Genomic DNA, 19,064 nt, shown 5'->3' with positions numbered 1-19,064 from the left:
TGCAGCCTATCAGTGCCCATAAGTGCAGCCTATCAGTGCCGCCTCATCAGCGCACATCAGTGAGGGAGAAAAATTTATTTTCAAAATTTACTCGCAGAAAATAAGAAAAACTTTTTTTTTTTTTTTTTTTTTTCAAAATTTTCTGTCTTTTTTCTTTTTTTTTGTAAAAAATAAAAAACCCAGAGATGATTAAATACCACCAAAAGAAATCTCTATTTGTGTGAAAAAAATGATAAAAATTTCATATGGGTACAGTGTAGCATGACCGCGCAATTGTCATTCAAAGTGTGAGAGCGCTGAAAGCTGAAAATTGGCCTGGATGGGAAGGGTGTTTAAGTGCACAGAAGGCAAGTGGTTAAAAAAGTTTTTCCCAGTGTTAAACCTATCATCCAATTTTTAAATTGCTGCATTTGGTAGTGGTAAAGTAGTGGTAAAAAAAAAGCACTTGTGGGTTTAAAAAAAAATTATATATATTATGTATGTGTGTGTGTGTGTGTGTGTGTGTGTGTGTGTGTGTGTGTGTGTGTGTATGTATATGTGTATATATATAATATATATGTATGTATGTGTGTGTGTGTGTGTGTGTGTATGTATGTGTGTGTGTGTGTATATATATATATATATATATATATATATAATATATATACACACACACGTGTGTATATATACACACACAAATATATATGTGTGTGTGTGTGTGTGTGTGTAAATATATATATATATATTATTTTTTTTTTTTTTATATAATTCTCCTTCAAGGGGGTGTGGTAGGGGGTGTGTTCTATGCCTGAATACTTTTGCTAATAGGTTTCCATCATTCCCATCTCAAAAAGTTGGGAGATATGTTAACCCATCATTAAATGTATTGTTTTCTGTTATGGAAGCAGTGTAAGTATCCAAATTTGACTTTGAGAAATCAGCCAATCAGCCAGATTGTTGGAGGGAGAATAAGCAGCCAATCAGCTGTGCTGGAGTGCAAATAATATGCTGATAGAAGAAGAGAGCAAAGTGACTGACTGAGAGATGGGTTTATTTTTGAGTTTCTTTCACTGGCCAGTTACAAAGTACAAAACTGGAAATCTGGTCAATAAGCCATTTAACCACTTCAATTCCGGGCACTTTTATCCCCTTCCTGCCCAGGCCAATTTTCAGCGCTGTCGCACTTTGAATGACAATTGCGCTGTCATGCAGCACTGTTCCCAAACTACATTTTTATCATTTTGTTCACACAAATTGAGCTTTCTTTTGGTGGTATTAATCACCATTGGGTTTTTTTATTTTTTTGCTAAAATAAATGAAAAAAGACTGATCATTTTGAAAGAAAAAAACACATTTTCTTTGTTTCTGTTATAAAATGTTATAAATAAATAATTATTCTTCATAAATGTATCTTAAAATATATTCTGCTACATTTCTTTGGTGAAACTAACCCGAATCCATGTAGATTATTTAGTCTAAAAAAAAGGTATAGAGTCCACAAACTATGGTATATATCTGACAAGTAATCAATTCTGATGTACTGACACCCTCATCTAATTTCTTGGCCTAAAAATGTCATGACAGTACAGATCCCCCAAATCAGGGGCGTAACTACAGGGGATGCAGGGGTTGCAATCGCTACCGGGCCCCATGCTCCAGGGGGCCCGGTAGCAAACCAGTGGGTGAACTTCCAGGATCGCAAAGGTTACACTTGCGACCGGACCCTGGCATTGCACCACTGTGGGGAGGTCTCAAGATTGCAGGAAGGGGGGCCACAAGATTGCAGGAAGGGGGCCCACTGCAGAACCTGTGAAAGAATCCTGCTGCGGGACCGTAATAAAAGGCCATGCAACGAGTGTAAAGAGCCCCAGGATTAGTGGGAAGAGCCCTGGGCTTGAAGGTAAGGGCCCCGGCCAGGGGTCTGGGGGGCCCTTCATGGTTTCTTGCATCAGGGCCCTGAAGGTTCTAGTTACGCCTCTGCCCCAAATGACCCCTTTTTGGAATGTAAGCAGTCCAAGGTATTTAGTAAGAGGCATGGAGAGTTTTTTTAAGTTATTTATTGTCCTAATTTTTTGGAAATATTAGGAAATGGAAACATTAAAAAATACAGTCGCCAGTGAAGTACAACTTCATTATATAACTGGTGTGGTGGTGATCAGGGACACTAACTGGTGAACTTACGAAAGAAAAAAAAAAATTACGATTTTTTTTTTTTTTTTAACCGTTTGATCAGAGGAATATATTGCTACCATAGTAACATTGTAGTACTCTGGGGAAGTGATCAGCATTTTTTTTACACATTGTTTGCTTATACATGCAGGCATTTTACTGAATTAAATCGATTAATTCAGTTTGTTTTGTTGTGATTAGATGTGATTGGCCACAACTGATCACATGGCACAGATGAGTTGTGAATGGCACAGTTTGTACCATGTGATCACTGACCAATCACAGCTAGTAACACAATTGTACACAATAAATCGCTCGAAAGAAAGCCATCAATTGTTTTACAACTGTCATGTGACCTACTGTGACTGGTTACAGCAGTCACATGGTATCGGCAGTCATCCGCTGTGTCCTGTATACTCATTCCTTGAGGCCTTAAAATTTCAGGACAGTAGATATACCCCCCCAAATGATCCCTTTTTGGAAAGTAGACCGTGCAAGTTATTTAGTAAGAGGTATGGTGTTTTTTTTAAGTTGTAAGTATTTTGGAAAATGAAGAAATAATGAAAAAAATCTTTTCACAATTTTGTTTTTTTCTCACAAGTGCAGTACAGCATCATAATATACCTGATGTGGTGGTGATCAGGACACTGACTGGTGAAAGTACAAAAAAAAAATTATAATTTAAAAGAAAAAACATTATTTTTTTTTACTTTTTCATGCACTGTGATCAGAGCAATATCATGTTAGCATACTAACATTGTACTACTCTGGGAAAGTGATCAGGATTTATTTTTATTTTTTTACACATTGCTTGCATATAGCAATGGATTACATTGTTATAAGCAAGCATTTTACTGAATGAAAAACGGAAAATTGTCTATCAAATACTTAATTTTCTTTTCCTGATGGACTCCATGGCAGCACGCCTCCACTCCTATCCTATAGGACCCCACTCCCATAAATCTTTGCTCCCATTCAGCATTCGTGTTCTGTAAGTAGCCTACTCAAGTATTTGATAAATAATTTTCAGTTTTCCTGACAGACTCCATGGCAGCGTACGTTTGGGAAATAACTCGCCATACACACCCGGGTGGGCAGATGCTGAACAGAAAAATTTTAATTGACACCGTCAACCGACAGTACTTGTACACCAAAGTTAACAGAAGATAAAGCAGCCGGCTCAACACAATAATGGGTCAAGAAAGTAGTGATAGCCAGGAGGCTTCCCTGCAGATTACTTCAGGGGTGACGTGCATTGAGACCGCCCAAGATGTTGAGACGCTTCGTGTCGAGTGCACTGTCACTGCTTCCAGAGGTACCAAGCCCTTTGCTTTGAAGCCCCACTGAATAGCCTGCACGAACCATGCAGTAATTGACCTTGACTAAGCACGCATCCCCTTGTTCTTTCCATAAAAGAGAACAAATAGGTACTCAGACTGTCGAAAAGGAGCCGTGGCTTCTAGATACTGCTTCTAGGGTATTGCCCACATCAAGAGGATGGACTACAAAATTTTCAGTTGATCTGAAGGTTGGGAGAACAATCTCCTCCTAGTTCTCATGAAAAACTGAGGTAAGCTTGGGGTTTGCTCCCAGCATAGGAATTAGGACCACTCTATCCGGGAAGAAGGTTAGGAAAGGCTAGTTCTCTCTGCTGATCGCCACCAGGAGAACTGATTTGAGAGTAAGTTGTTTTATCGAGAGAGGCTTGTCTGAGTAACGAGGAGAAATCAAGGACCAGGAAAATATACAATTCAAGGAATCTCCGTTTTCTCTGGGGCCTTATGCCCCATACACACGTGCAGATTATCTGCAGACTTTTGTCTGCAGACTTACCTTTTCTATGTAGTGCAAGGGCCTGCTGGATTGCATACAAATTGAAAGTGTTTAGGTTTGACCTCATATTATATGGTTTTGGTAACTCTGCAGACAAAAGTCTGCAGATAATCTGCACGTGTGTATGGGGCATTAGCCTCACTGCCCCTTTAAAGAACTGACGTACTAGCGTACTGCTGGCCCAAGACAGGTGAAAGCTGAAATAGCCGATGCCTGCACCCAGAGCTAGCTAACTGACAGACGGGTCCAGGCCCGACTGTAGGAAGCTCAGGATACCTTGGACCATAGAAGCCACCCACGGGCTGACTCTGGAGGGCAAATGGTTTGTGAGCTTGGACCATATCCTCTCATAGACTCTATAAGTGCTCTTCCTCCTGTCGTTCAAGAGTGTAGGGATGACCTCTTCTGGGCAACCTAGAACCTCCAGCCCCCCTCTCTCAAGATCCAGACCTTCAGGTGCAGATGAGCCAGAGATGGATGTAGGGAAGAGCCCTGGGACAGCAGGTCCGGTCTGGTAGGCAGAGGGATCAGATCTCGGAGCTGAGTAGCGTCAGCAGGGGGAACCAGGGCCTGTTGGGCCAGAATGGAATTATTGCCACTATTTCCACCGCTTCTGTCCTGAGCCTCCGCAGGAACTGAAGAACAACCGGAATCGGACGGAAGGCATAGGCTTTGCAAAACTTCTATTGGTCCGTGAGGGCGTCCACCCCGAAGGCCTGGGGATCTTGGAATCTCGAGTAATATCTTTCTAGCTTGTTGTTGCATTGGGACGCAAAGAGGTCAACCTCTGGGAAGAACCACAGGGACAGGACCCACTCTAAGACTTCCCTGTGGATAGCCCACTCTTTGTCCAGCCGGACTCGAGAGAGTCCGCCTGCAGGCTCTGGACTCCGGGAATATATGCTGCCAATAAGTTCTTCTGCACCCAGGTCATAATTGGCTCCACCTTCCGAAGCAGGGACAGGCTAAGAGTTCCCCCCCTGCCTATTCACGTAGGCCATGGCTGTTTTGTTTTCCAGTCTGAGCATCACTGAACACCCCATGTCAGATGACATCCAAGCCTCGCATGGGCAGACTGGCTGCGAAGCAGCGGCTTAGAACGGAGAGTGAAACAGCCGCCATTGCCAGAAGACACTGACTCCAGGGAAAGGAACAAACCTGAAGAAATATAAACACAAAAGCAAACTGCTGCCATGGAAAAAGGTACATCTTACTGTATATGCACAGCCAATCTTCAGGGCCAGGCATCAGGGTTCACACCGGACTCCAGGCAAAACACGGCCACCCGCAGCAGCTGGCCATACACCGTTCATACATGTTCGCCTGCCAATGGCCAGGCATAGGCTCTTCTGTTTACCCACTCCATACCCTGCTTATAGCAAGGGCTTAGCAAAGTATAGTGACCCATCTTCCTGCGGTCGCCACACGCCAGGCCTCAAATCTTGAACTCCAAGGGTAGGAACAAGGCTCCCTACAGGTACTCCGGAGGAGGACAAAAAAGAACATGGATGCTGAATGGGAGCAAAAATTTATGGAAGTGGGGTCCTATAGAGTAGGAGTGGACGCGGGGCTAAACCCAAATGTATGCTGCTATGGAGTCTGTCAGGAAACGATTAATTCAGTCTGTTTTGTTGTGATTAGCTTTACCATGTGATCACACTGACCAATCACAGCTAGCAACACAGTATACACACTGGATGGCTTAAAAGGAAGCCATCCATTGTGTAAAACTGTCATATCACCTGCTGTGATTCGTCACAGCAGTCACATGATACTGGCAGTGAGCGGTACTCTGATCAGTCGACGGGACACTGCCGATGCCAGATTGCGCCACTGCATGGCCCCGCGGCCACACAATCCGAACGTCCTAACAGGACGTCCTATGATGTCCAGTCAGAATGGGAAAACACCTGCCTGGCCATCAATCTGCTATTGGCAGGGCGGGAAGCTGTTAAAGCTGAATTCCAGGAAATCAGCCACTGTGTAAAAAGTGCAAGCACACTGAGTGAAGTCCAAGGAGATGCATGAAATCTCCAGACCTTGTCTCTATTATTTATATCTGACAGATTTATGGCTCTGTTGGGGCATACATTGACACTGGGGGCTGTGAGAGAGGAGAAAGAGAGAGACAGAGAGAGAGCAAGGCACATTCAGAGAAGCCTTTGTATTTTGTGAATGAGTTCACATAATACAAAGGCTTCCAGATTTGGCAGAAGGGGCGAGAACAGCAGCTGCACCAACTCTTAATGCTTAGACTTGAAGCATCAGCGTCAGGCTCCCGGAAATAGTGATAGCCGTCCGTTGGTAGTGCAATAAAACTGTCAAATGTAAATAATATGGATGTCATGCACCTCCTTGGACTTGCCTCCAAAGTGTGCCTTCACTTTTTAGAAAGGAGCTGAATACCTAGAATTCAGTTTTAAAGTGATTGTAAAGTCTCATTAAAAATAAATAAATACCAAACATGTTATACTTGCCTGCTCATTTGCTTTTGCACAGAGCCGCCCGGATCCTCCTCTTCTCAGGTCCCTCTTCTGTGCTTCTGAACCCTCCCTCCTGTAGAATGCCCCCATAGCAAGGGCACCCGAGCCGAGTCATAGCTCCCTGTGTCTATTCAGACATGGAGCCGTGACCTGGCCCGCCCCCTCTTTCTCCTGATTGGCTGACTGACTTTGACAGCAGTGGGAGCCAATCACGCTTCTGTCTCAGCCAATGAGCAGGGGAGTCCAGGGCAGCTGAGAAACTCCTGTAACATCGCTGGATAAAGATGGGCTCAGGTAAGTATTGGTGGTGGGGGGGGGGGGGGGGGGCTGCTACATAAAGGAATTGTAAAGGCAGAAGTTTTTAGTAATGATGAAACTGTAGTAGAGCGATCAGGTCCATTTCCCTGCCAAATATGACTGTGCTGTTTACTGGAGCTGTGTAAATCCCACAACTGGATGGACAATAACACGTTTTTGGCAGGTAAAACAGAGCCCATGTATTACTTTGTGTGTGTATTTAGCTGTTTGTCTGGTATTAGGAAACTTTCAAGGCATGTAAAAATGAACTTTGTCCCCCATGTCTTTGATGAAAAATAGAACCAATACTAAAGGAACATGACCCATTATGATGGGAAGACTAGATGTTCTCCTGTTCATATGTGGAAATGGTCCGAGCGTTTCACAGAATATTAGTGACATCATCAGAATCCAGGAAAATCAACACAGACTGAGCCAAAACTTTGTATAGCTGCTGAAATCCCTTCTGACCACAGTTGCAATTGTTCTGCTAATCCAGCGAGTCAGCAGCTGCTGCAAATAAAACAATATGAAAAATTGGGCGCACTGAAGCCGGACGGTCAGAATGAGAAATGATTGTACACACAGGGCTGTATACTGGCCTTGTACAGGCAACGGCCACTGACAGGCAAGCTGCTGCTTGGGAGGAGAACTACAGAGCCCAGGAGTATGAACCTGGTAACTTGGCAATCATTGTGTTGCTCAGGGTTTTGTGTGTCGGTTCCAAAAAGTTTTGGTACAAATTCTACTACCAGCATGTGATGAACACAAACCAACAATTAAAGCGGTTTTAAAACCAAAAACCAAAATGTATTATAATGCAATTTACCAATTCTATTATATGATGGTTGCACTAGTTTCCTTCTTTTTTTTTTTTTTTTTTTCACCTGGTGATCCAGCCAATAAGGCTGTTGTTTTTCAGCTTCCTTTCCCGGGCCAAGCTCAGCAAAAGTGGCAGTATAGAGTGTTGAGACAAACCATATACCACTGACAGGGGTGCTTACAATGATCAACTTTTATTCATTTATGTAAAATCCTAATCCCAAAGGGATAAAAACATTAAAGTAACTGCTTTAAAATTGTTCTGCTTTAATGTGTCCATCTAAGTCTCCCCAGACTGGCAATGCTGCTGTTCAAAGGTTGCTACATTGCTCCTCCATCCAGAGTAGAGACACCCTAAGACAGGAAGTATATCAGGTGCTTTTAGTAGCTTTTCCCATTGGCGTTTATTGCACGTTTGGCAACATTGGCTTTTAGCACCTTTTTTTCTCCCTCCATTCAAAATCAATGGTTGCCTAGGAGCTGTAATTGATACGGCTTTCAGCCCATTGATTTGAATGGAAGTCGCATCGCAAGTCGGATCATGATGATCCGACTTGTGGTACTACTTGCACTCTGAGGAACTCCACGTCCCCCCCCAAAATCCATACCAGACCCTTATCCGAGAATTCAGCCTGACAGCTCAGGAAAGGGGAGGGGATGAGCGAGCAGCTTTGGGGCAGGGGGAGCTCTTCCCGACAACCCTGGGCGGTACCTGGGTGGTAACAAGGGGGGGCCCCCCTGATCCCAAGCCCCCTCCCTATGTAAATGGGTATGTTTTTACCAAAGAAATGTAGCAGAATACATTTTGGCCTAAATTTATGAAAAAATGTTTTTTTTTTTTTTTTTTTTTTTTTTTCAAATTGTTTTGTTTTGATCTTTTTTTGTTTCATTAGCAAATTAAAAAAAAAAACAGTTGGGGTAAATACCACCAAAAGAAAGCTTTTATGAGAACAAAATGATAAAAAATTTAGTTTGGGTCTAGTTTTGCATGACGGCGCAATTGTCATTCAAAGTGCGACAGTGCTGAAAGCCTATCAGTGCCACCCATCACTGCATATTAGTGCCTTCTCATCTGTGCCACCTCATCAGTGTCGTCTCATCAGGGCACATTAGCGAAGGAGAAAATGTACTTCCATTACAAAAAATTTTAACTGAAATTAAGTAAAGCGTTTTTTTTTTCAAAATTTGCAGTCTATTTTTTCATATGTTTAGAAAAAAATAAAAAACCCAGTGATGATAAAATACCACCAAAAGAAAGCTCTATCTGTTTCAAAAAAATGGTGAAAATTTAGTTTGGGTAGAGCGTTGTATGACTGCGCAATTATCATTGAAAGCTGAAAATCAGCCTGGTCAGGAAGGGGGTAAAAGTGCCCGGTATTGAAGTGGTTATTGCATCCTGTTCCCTTTGACATGTAGTTATTATTCTTTCTGTTGACCTCCACAGAGCAAGATGGGCTACGTGGCATTATTACTGAGCACAGCGCACACCTTGGTGTTTGCCTGGAATAAATGGGCAGATGTCAGCCAGTTTATTTGGTACACGCCCCCTTCCTTCATGCTGGCGGTGTTCCTCCCCATCCTTGTCCTTTTCTCTAAAGCCATCTTTCTTCTGCCGTGTTTCAGCAAGAGGATCCAGAAGATCAGATGTGGCTGGGAGGCGAATAAACCGATGAAGAACTGTGTCCTCACTCATATGTAATATGGATCACAAATACAGTATTTATAGCCGTGTGTTGGTTCTTTATTTGTATGGATTTGGAGTTATTATTAACCAATAAAGTGCACTTGTCCTTAAAATTTACATTTTACATTTTTTATTTCATGAGCTATGCAATACCAAATCACAATATCGACTAAAAGGCCCCCTTTCTTGCCTTAAAGGAGATCTATGCTCACAGCATACACTTTCAAATGACCCATTTCTGACAATCTAATATAAGTTACCTGAAAAATCTTCTTTCAGAGTTCTACCTGTCTGCTGGCTGTCTCTTTCCACAACTTCCTGAATACCCTGCATGCTCTGTATCTTCTCGGCTGTTTATCAATTTCTAAGGACTACATATCCCATGGTACTTTGATAGCTGCAAGCAGTTATTCCTGTACTGACTCCACCTCCTGAAACTCCTCCTCTCAGCACCTCTGTAGTGCAGAAGGCAGACTGTGAAATGTGTGACACAGCAGTGCGTCCCAGCGCAGAATTCAAGGAAGTAAATGTGTGGGGATCCTCGCAAACAGAGGCGGCTCTAGGCTTTGTGAGGCCTTAGACAAAACTTAAATATGTGACCCCACTCATGCCCATAATGGAAAAAATAATTTAAGTGATAGAAATTAACTGTATAAATTGAGTATACTAAGAGCCGTAAATCCTACAAACTATACCTATCATCCATCAGCTACGCAGCAGGACTTCCCAGATTTGAGATCTTCAGTAGGCCTTCCCAGCTTGAGATCCTCATGCGGGGGATGGGAGGGGTGACGTGCATAGACGCAACATCTCTCTTTATTGGCTGGTAGGAAGAGCTCCAGAAGTCTTCGCCTAGGTTCACACATGTCCAGTGCAAATTCCCTGTCCATTTTCACTGCGAATTTCCAAAGCAGCGGTTCAGCTGCTATTTTCACATATACGGTTCGGATGTGAATTTTCAGAGCCGGCAGCCACCAGAGTCTTTAACAGTAGCTGGTTGTTAAGGAGCGGGACAGAAAGCCGACCATCGTGTCCTTAACAACCGATGACTCATCTGTCAGCGGGTTTCCCCGCGGACAGTTGAATGTAAACCAAAGTGTAGATTCCTCCCCTCCCTCCCCAATCCATACCAGGCCTTTCGGGTCTGGTATGGGTCTTAAGGGGAACCCTATGCCAAGAAAAAAAGTTGTAAGGTCCCCCCTCAAATCCATACCAGATCCTTATCGGAGCATGGCAGACCAGGAAAGGGGGGAGGCGAGCAAGCACCCCCCCCCCCCACTCCTGAACCATACCAGGCCATGTGCCCTCAACATAGGGGGTGGTCAAGGTTGTGGCGAAGAGGCTCTTGTCCTCATCAACATGGGGGGACAAGGTGCCTTGGGGGGGAGACCCCCCTTTTCTGGCCTGCCTGGCTGCATGCTCCAAATAGGGGTCTAGTATGGATTTGGGGGGGGGGGCACCACACCATTTTCTTTTTTGGTGTGTGTTTTTTTTTTTTTCCTTTATTTTTCAATGCCGGCAATTCTTTGGTTTTACATTCAACTACTGAGTCATCGGTTGTTAAGGACGCGGTGGGCGCTGGCTCTGAGCCGTATGTGAAAATCGCAGCTGAACTGCTGAACAGGTTTGAAAATTTAGAAAATGAGCCCCGGCCCCCTGTCCTTCAAAACGGGTAATGCATTAGGCAGCTGCAAGGCCCCTGTGAGCTTGAGGCCTTAGACCACCGCCTAATTTGCCTAAATGCAGAGCGGACTCTGCTCACAAAGTATGTTTACAAACTTCAAGATCATTCAGGCTGGAAATAATTGGAATACAATGTAAAAATATGCACTGTATATGATTTTACATTTTGACCAGAGATGCACTTTAAATAGGAAATTTTAAGCGCTGCTTTGTATTAAAGCCTAGACAGAAGTAACATGCTTTCTGGTTTTCAGAGCATTGTGGATGTTTTACATAACCAGAGACTGCAGAAGGTCTGTTGTTTTAAATCCGATGCAACCTTCATAGAAGACTGGCAACCATTTTGCAGCATTACAGGAAAGTAACACCTGTATATGTGACCAGCAGATATCGAAGTTCCAAAGTTTTATGAAAAACTATACATAGAAAAGTTTTTTTAAAGCACATTGATGAAGTTATTGATTCAGTGGATCTATGTCCCCTGTGAAATTGAACATGAAAGGAATGAAGTTCCTCCTAAATTTAAAGAGCACAGCATACCACTCTTTTGTCCCTGCCCCAGAGGAGCTTTCAATCTAATCTGCCAATCAATGTCGCACACAATCTAGAATTTCCGTTGTTCAGAGCCAGGTTCAGATGTGGAATCCAAAGTCATCTGTCATTCCTGGTTCAATGAGCTGTGGACGAGGGGTTTCCCCGTCCACTAAGCTGACATATACAAAGAGGAGGGGATGCTTGTGACATCAATGGCCTAATATGGCCATGTTAGGTTAATAATGTCACAAGCATCCTCTCCCTTTTGTATATGTCAGCTGTGGGGTGGGGGAACCCCTCGCTCACAGCTCAGTGAACCAGAAATGACTTACTGGAGACCTCCTTTTAAAGCCGAAGTGCACTAAAAAAAAAAAAAAAATCAGCACAAGGGACATAACTTACAGTCAGTGGAATGTGTCCCTTGTACTGATGCCTCTTCTGTTAGGAGAAATTCTCATCCATCATTGGCATCCCCCTTCCCCTACTGCCATAATATTTTTGATGTATCAGGGGCTAATAGAACTGTGGAAGGTGTCACAGTCTCTCATTAAAAATGCCCAACTATGTCCACCCAGCTCCACCATTCATAGAAGCCATACTACAGTTGCTATGAATGAAACACAATCTATGAATGGAGGACAGGCGGATGAATGAAAGCTGTGTCCTCTTCATTTACAGATTACCTTGAATTCATAGAAGCTATAATACGGCTTCTATGAATGGAGCAGCTGGGCGGAAAGGGTGTGGAAGCAGAGTGAAGTAGTTGGGTGCTGTCCCAGCCGGGGAGAAAGGAGTTAAAGCCTTTCCCGGTTCTTTGGTCTTTTGGTGGGTTCTTCTCTTGGTCTGGCCCACTGGTTCTGTGTGATGTGGGATATAAAAAGGACAGTGGCCCGGGGAAGGGGGGCAGAGATCCAAGTTCCATCCAGAGAGTGGAGAGGTTAGCCTCTGCGAGAGGAAGCTATAAACAAGACCCGTCAAGGAGAGAGACGGAGAATGATACCCACAAGGAGTAGAAGGAGGTCCTCTATCTACACCAGGAGGTAAAGTCATCTGAACCTAGGGTTTGCCTTGAAGACACCAGCACTGGAGCATGCCTCTAAAGGACTTGTTTCTGCATGAGTTTGCCTCTGAAGGACTATAATTGCTGAACTTCACCTTTGCAGGTATGCCGCAACAGCACAAGCCTGTAGTTAGGAGTAGGGATGTGGGAATAACCTTGCATTTGTATATTGGATTGTGGCATGTTCATTTTTGCAGCTTTTTTTCCAAGTACAGTATTGAATTGTTGTCCTTGCCTGGTCTGAAGTTACTAAAGGGATGCATCACAAGTATCCGACACTGGTTTCTCAAGTGGGTCTTAACACATTGGGGGTATGAAGTTAATCGTGTGGAATGGAGAAATGTGAAGACATTAGTGGTTTCCGAGAGTAATGGAGTTTTAACAAGCAGCCCGTCAATAGCATGTACATGTTATAGGTGGAACGGCCTCTAGTAGCAAGGGAGATGTTGTTGGAACCCCTTCCATCAGCGGTCTGTCTCCCAGAGCAACTGGAGCAGATTTTGTGATGCAGAGGTTTGCCATCCTGTACAGAGTCTTAAGTTTTAAAATAATTGTAAAGTCTTGTGTTTTTATACTTACTTGCTCTGTGCAATTGGTTTTGCACAGACCAGCCTGGATCCTCCTCTTCTCGGGTCCCTCTTTGCTGCTCCTTGTCCCTCCCTCTTGTCAAGTGCCCCCACAGCAAGCAGCTTTCTATGGGGGCACCCAAGCTTAGCTGTGTATTTATTCAGACACGCAGCTGTGGTTCAGCCCCGTCCTCCCTCTCTTCTGATTGGCAGACTGACTTTGATTGGCAGCCGCAGGAGCCAATGGTGCCACGGCTGTGTCCCAGCCAATAAGGAGGGAGAGTCCTGGACAGCCAAGGGACTTGTGGCCATCACTGGACAGAGATGGGGCTCAGGTAAGTATTAGGGGTGCTGGGGAGGCTGCTACACACAGAAGGCTTTTTATGCATTAGGATAAAAAACCTTCTGACTTTACAACTCCTTTTAAGTTAGGTGCACATGTGGAGCCTGCGCAGAGGGCATGGCGGGGCCCACTCTGCTACTGAGAAATGGTAGTGGAAAATGCTGGACAAATAGATGTGGACATTGGCTCAGCGTGTCCCTCCAAATTGCAGATTATAGAAAAGGTGTACATTGTCATGGGGACCCAGGGTTAACTGCAGAGCAGTTACAGTGCCAGTGTGCATAGTGTATGTTCATCTCTAAGACTAGGGGTCCAACTTAAGGTTGAGTATTCCCCCACAGCAGCCTTAGCCTTGTCCCAGGGCATTAATTAAGATGGCAAAAAGTAAAGGTACCCCATGTGTGGTGAAGTGACCCTTTACGTTGTGCCTAGAAGAACCCACCCTGGGGTAGGCCTCTTCTGTGATTCATGTGCTTGGCACCCAACGAGAAGGGAAACATGGAGGACGTGACAAACAACCACCACCCTACCACTTATAGGTGGGCATAGTCTGACTTTTTTCATGAGAGCCTGTGCCAGCTCCCACAGTTCTGTTAACCCCATGCTACATCAGAAGATTACAGCAGCTGGGGGTAAAGTCGATGGAGGAGGATTTTACCAAGTAGAACAGGTATCAGCTCAGGGGACACATCCTATTGACTGTAAGTTTCATCCCTTGTGCTGTTTTGTGTGTTTTAGTTTGACTACATTTGGCTTTCATTTATTACTTGTAATGAGTGCGGAATTACACAAGATTTGCTCTGTCTTTAAGTTCTATTTAGGTACTTCCATCCATTATAAATGAAGAACTAATTACACTATCTGACTAGAAATAATTAACAACTTCATATATTTGTCTATACAGCAAGACAGTGGTATAGGAAAGTGCTTGAGATTGATGGGGAATTTGCTGTTCTCAACCAAACCACTGACCCAATTCTAACATTACCAGCACACAGTATGTGAACCTGTACTGTAGTTAATCTATTACCTATATCAGTTACCAATGAACATATGTTATCTACCCACTCATCAGTATGTGACCCCCTGCCTTGCCATAAGTGTCCGACTAAAAGCTGGAGACCTAATCAGAATCATTCACAATCATCACAGTCATCATGGAAGCATAACATTGTCACAAGTAATTGATATTGCACAGATTTTTAACCGGCATGTGGAGGATCTATCAACCAAACTGGTAAAGAGGGTTGCCATACCTGGCAATGGGTTGACATGGCAAATCTTAGGGGTTTATTTATAAAAAAGAATTCACGTATCCATTTGTCCAGCAAATCTGAATGTACATCATTTTGTTGAGCGAACTGGGCAAAAATAAATGTTTTTTCGGCTATTTTCTCGTCTCTGAATTATAGGCAGCAGTAAAAGACCACATTATGGGCACTAGATGAAACTGGAGAGCTTAAGAAATATACAAATCTTTGTATTTAGAGACACAATTATGGAGAACACTAGAGGGAATTGGCACCATTTGATTACATTTATCTACTAATTTCCTCCAAGGCTTGGTTCACACTTATGGGGGTAGGGGAATGCCTGCAAATCACACACATTCTGGCACCCGCAGACACATGGAGGTGCCATTTATTCTTAATTCCACTTTAACTACTTGACCCCTTCATGACCAGGCTGTTTTTTTTGCGTTACGGCACTGTGTTACTTTTACTGACAACTGCGCAGTTTTGCGACACTCTACCCAAATAAATAGAACTTTCTTTTGGTGGTATTTGATCACCTCTGCGGTTTTTATTTTTTGCGCTATAAACAAAAAAATAGCGACCATTTTGAAAAAAGAAAGAAAAACAATATTTTTTTAATTTCTGCTATAAAATATATCCAGTAAAAAAATCTAATTTCTTCATCAATTTAGGCCAATATGTATTCTGCTACATATTTTGGTGAAGAAAAAATCCCAATAAGCACACATTCTTTGGTTTCCGCAAAAGTTATGGCATCTACAAACTATAAAATATATATATATATATATATATATATATATATATATATATATATATATATATATATATACATACACACACAGTATCTCACAAAAGTGAGTACACCCCTCATATTTTTGTAATTTTTATATTACTGTCTTTTCATGTGACAACGTAAAGTATTGAGTGTACATCTTGTATAACAGTGTAAATTTGCTGTCCCCTCAAAATAACTCAACACACAGCCATTAATGTCTAAACCGATGGCGATAAAAGTGAGTAAACCCCTAAGGGAACATCTCCAAATTGGGCCCAATTAGACATTTCCCTCCCCAGTGTCATGTGACTCGTTAGTGTTACAAGGTCTCAGGTGTAAATTGGGAGCAGGTGTGTTACATTTGGTGTTATCCCTTTCACTCCCTCATACTGGTCACTGGAAGTTCAACATGGCACCTCATGGCAAAAAACTCCCTGAGGATCTGAAAAAAAGAATTGTTGCTCTACTTAAAGATGGCCTAGGCAGTAAGAAGATTGCCAAGACCCTGAAACTGAGCTGCAGTACAGTGGCCAAGACCATACAACGGTTTAATAGGACAAGTTCCACTCAGAACAGGCCTCGCTATGGTCAACCAAAGCAGTTGAGTGCACGTGCTCAGCGTCCTATTCAGAGGTTGTCTTTGGGAAATAGATGTATGAGTGCTGCCAGCATTGCTGCAGAGGTTGAAGGGGTGGGGGGTCAGCCTGTCCGCACTCAGATTATACGCCGCACACTGCATCGAATTGGTCTGCATGGCTGTTGTCCCAGAAGGAAGCCTCTTCCAAAGATGATGCACAAGAAAACCCACAAACAGTTTGCTGAAGACAAGCAGACTAAGCATATGGATTACTGCAGTGGTCCTCAACTCCGGTCCTCAGGGCCCACTAACAGGCCCGATTTTAAGTATTACCTTGGGGAGATGTAGACTAGAGTACTGCAATCACTGAGCAGCAAACGATATCACCTGGGATGTATTTCAGTTATCTTGCAAACCTGGCCTGTTAGTGGGCCCTGAGGGCCAGGGTTGAGGACCACTGGATTACTGGAACCATGTCCTGTGATCTGATGAGACCAAGATAAACTTATTTGGTTCAGATGGTTTAAGGCGTGTGTGGCGGCAACCAGGTGAGGAGTACAAAGACAAGTGTGTCTTGCCTAGAGTCAAGCATGGTGGTGGGAGTGTCATGAGGCTGCATGACATGGGTCTGGGGCTGCATGAGTGGGTCTGACACTGGGGAGCTACAGTTTATTGGGGGAACCATGAATGCCAGCATGTACTGTGACATACTGAAGCATAGCACGATCTCCTCCCTTCAGGAGATGGTGCCGCAGGGCAGTATTTAAACATGATAATAACCCCAAACACACCTCCAAGACGACCACTGCCTTTCTAAAGAAGCTGAGGGTAAAGGTGATGGACTGGCTAAGCATGTCTCCAGACCTAAACCCTATTGAGCATCTGTAGGGCATCCTCAAACAGAAGGTGGAGGAGCACAAGGTCTCTAACATCCACCAGCTCTGTGATGTCATCATGGAGGAGTGGAAGAGGTCTCCAATGGCAACCTGTGAAGCTCTATGCCCAATCCAAGGCAGTGCTGGAAAAAAGGGTGGCCACACAAACTACTGACACTTTGGGCCCAATTTGGACATTTTAACTTAGGGGTGTACTCACTTTTGTTGCCAGCGGTTTAGACATAAATGGCTGTGTGTTGAGTTATTTTGAGGGGACAGCAAATTTACACTGTTATACAAGCTGTACACTCACTACTTTACATTGTAGCAAAGTGTCATTTCTTCAGTGTTGTCACATGAAAAGATATAAAATATTTACAAAAATGGATGGGGTGTACTCACTTCTGCGAGATACTGTGTGTGTGCATATATACTGTATGTCTATATATATATATACTGGCGGTCCCCGGGTTACAAACATGATAGGGACTGTAGGTTTGTTCTTAAGTCGAATTTGTTCGTAAGTTGGAACAGATACATTTTTTAAGTTTAGCACCAGCCAAAATAATAGTTTTTACATTTTTTGTCTAGCATAGGGAAGGGTTAACACCCTTGCAACCTTTGTTTTATTGTTTGTACCCCTGTTCAGAAGATTTCATCTCACTTTCTGTCCCTATGACAACTGTATTTTGAAAATTTGGGGTTATTGTGGAAACAAGGATTGGTGATAAAGCTTCAGTGGAGACACCTTTTTCCCATCCCTTCCTAGGGGTAGATTTCTCCTCAGTTCCTGTTGTCTCCCTCCGTTTGTAACTAGGAGTTGTTTGTAAGTCGGATGTTTGTAACCCGCGGACCGCCTGTATACTATATATATATATGTGTGTGTATATATAAATTAAAACAAATGTATTTAATGTATTATTCTCATGGGGAAAATTTTAATGGGACCTCAAGTTGTAAAAAAGAGCAAAGGTCTGTTTCAAGAAAATGTCCAGGTTTACAGTCACTTTAAATAGTTTCTTTGGGCCAAGTTGTATGTCCGTGCATCATATCAATCAAATGGGTTGTCCACTGCCCGGTCATTGCCCCCTTTTGGGGTGATGTATGGGACCAGATCTGGTCCATTCTCGATCTGGACGTCCCGTCCAGCCCCCTCCACTTTCTCCTGCACGTTCCCTGTATGCCGCTCAGCCGATACCGGCGTAGCTTACTGCCTCCCCTTCTCAATGCTGCTAGGAGGCTGATCCCAATTTACTGGAAGCGGCCGCAGGTCCCGGGCTGGTCAGAGTGGAAGCGTTGCGGTGGACAACATAAAAGATGCAGAGGACTGGGTAGCTAAATGTAGGGGGACGGTAGAGCGCAATAATGCGAAGTGGAGACCGTGGCTCGATTATCCGTCGACCTGGCTGTGCTTCCTTCGAGCCTAGATCAGGCCCTGCTGGTGCTGGCTGACCCATCCTTGGGTGGACTCCCCCCCCCCCCCCCCCCCCAAGACCATCTCCAGTGTGGTATCTTAGGCTTCTGAATGGTATGGACGGCCTCGTAGGAGTGTGGCACACGGTGGGCTCCGGATCTCGGCAGGTACGACACTTTTCTCCCCCCTTTTTTTCTTTGTCTTCTTTTCTCCTTCCCTTCTTACTCTCTCTCTCTTTCTCCCCTTTTCTTTCCCCTCTACTGTATGCTACTCACTCTACCTCGGATGGTTTGTTGGTGGACCATGTTGGACGGTTTGCCGGAGCTATGACTGCTTTCCCTTTTTGGGCCGCAGGGGTTGCCTGAGAGCCATCTGTGTTTCCTGTGAGGATCCGGGCTGCTGCTACGCTCCACATTCCTGCCTGCCTTGGGCAGAGGGACGAGTCCGGGGGGGGCCCCTGGTCGTGGGGCCACGCCGGGGGAGGTCTGATGGAGGCTGTTGGCCCCCCTTCCCCGGGGTGGGTTTCTGATCTGGGGCCCCTCGGAGTGAGCTCCATGTTCTGACTGGTGCCTGTGGCTGTTCACAGTTACCCCTTGTTTATGGCTTCCGGCATCCTGCACTCTGTCCTATAATGGTTCTATCATGATTTTTGCCTGTTTTTTGCATTACTTTCTGAACCGTAATACTGTACCCCCTGAGGTGTGGCACTGTTTG

General features: G+C 44.0%; 1 protein-coding gene across 2 annotated transcripts in view; it reads left to right on the top strand.

The window, feature by feature from the left end:
- Positions 1 to 9,314, top strand: part of STEAP1 (STEAP family member 1) — a 47,600-nt gene extending 38,286 nt beyond the window's left edge. For both annotated transcript variants that reach the window (XM_082259366.1, XM_082259365.1), the window contains one exon: positions 9,028 to 9,314. In XM_082259366.1, coding sequence (XP_082115492.1) covers positions 9,028 to 9,282 — 255 coding nt within the window. In that variant the 3' untranslated portion in view covers positions 9,283 to 9,314. The remainder of the gene's footprint in view (positions 1 to 9,027) is intronic.
- The last annotated feature ends 9,750 nt before the right edge of the window (positions 9,315 to 19,064 follow it).

Source organism: Pelophylax lessonae (assembly GCF_965119305.1).
Source record: "Pelophylax lessonae genome assembly, chromosome: 5".
Lineage (NCBI taxonomy): Eukaryota > Metazoa > Chordata > Amphibia > Anura > Ranidae > Pelophylax > Pelophylax lessonae.
This window is presented reverse-complemented; position numbering and strand designations above follow the sequence as displayed.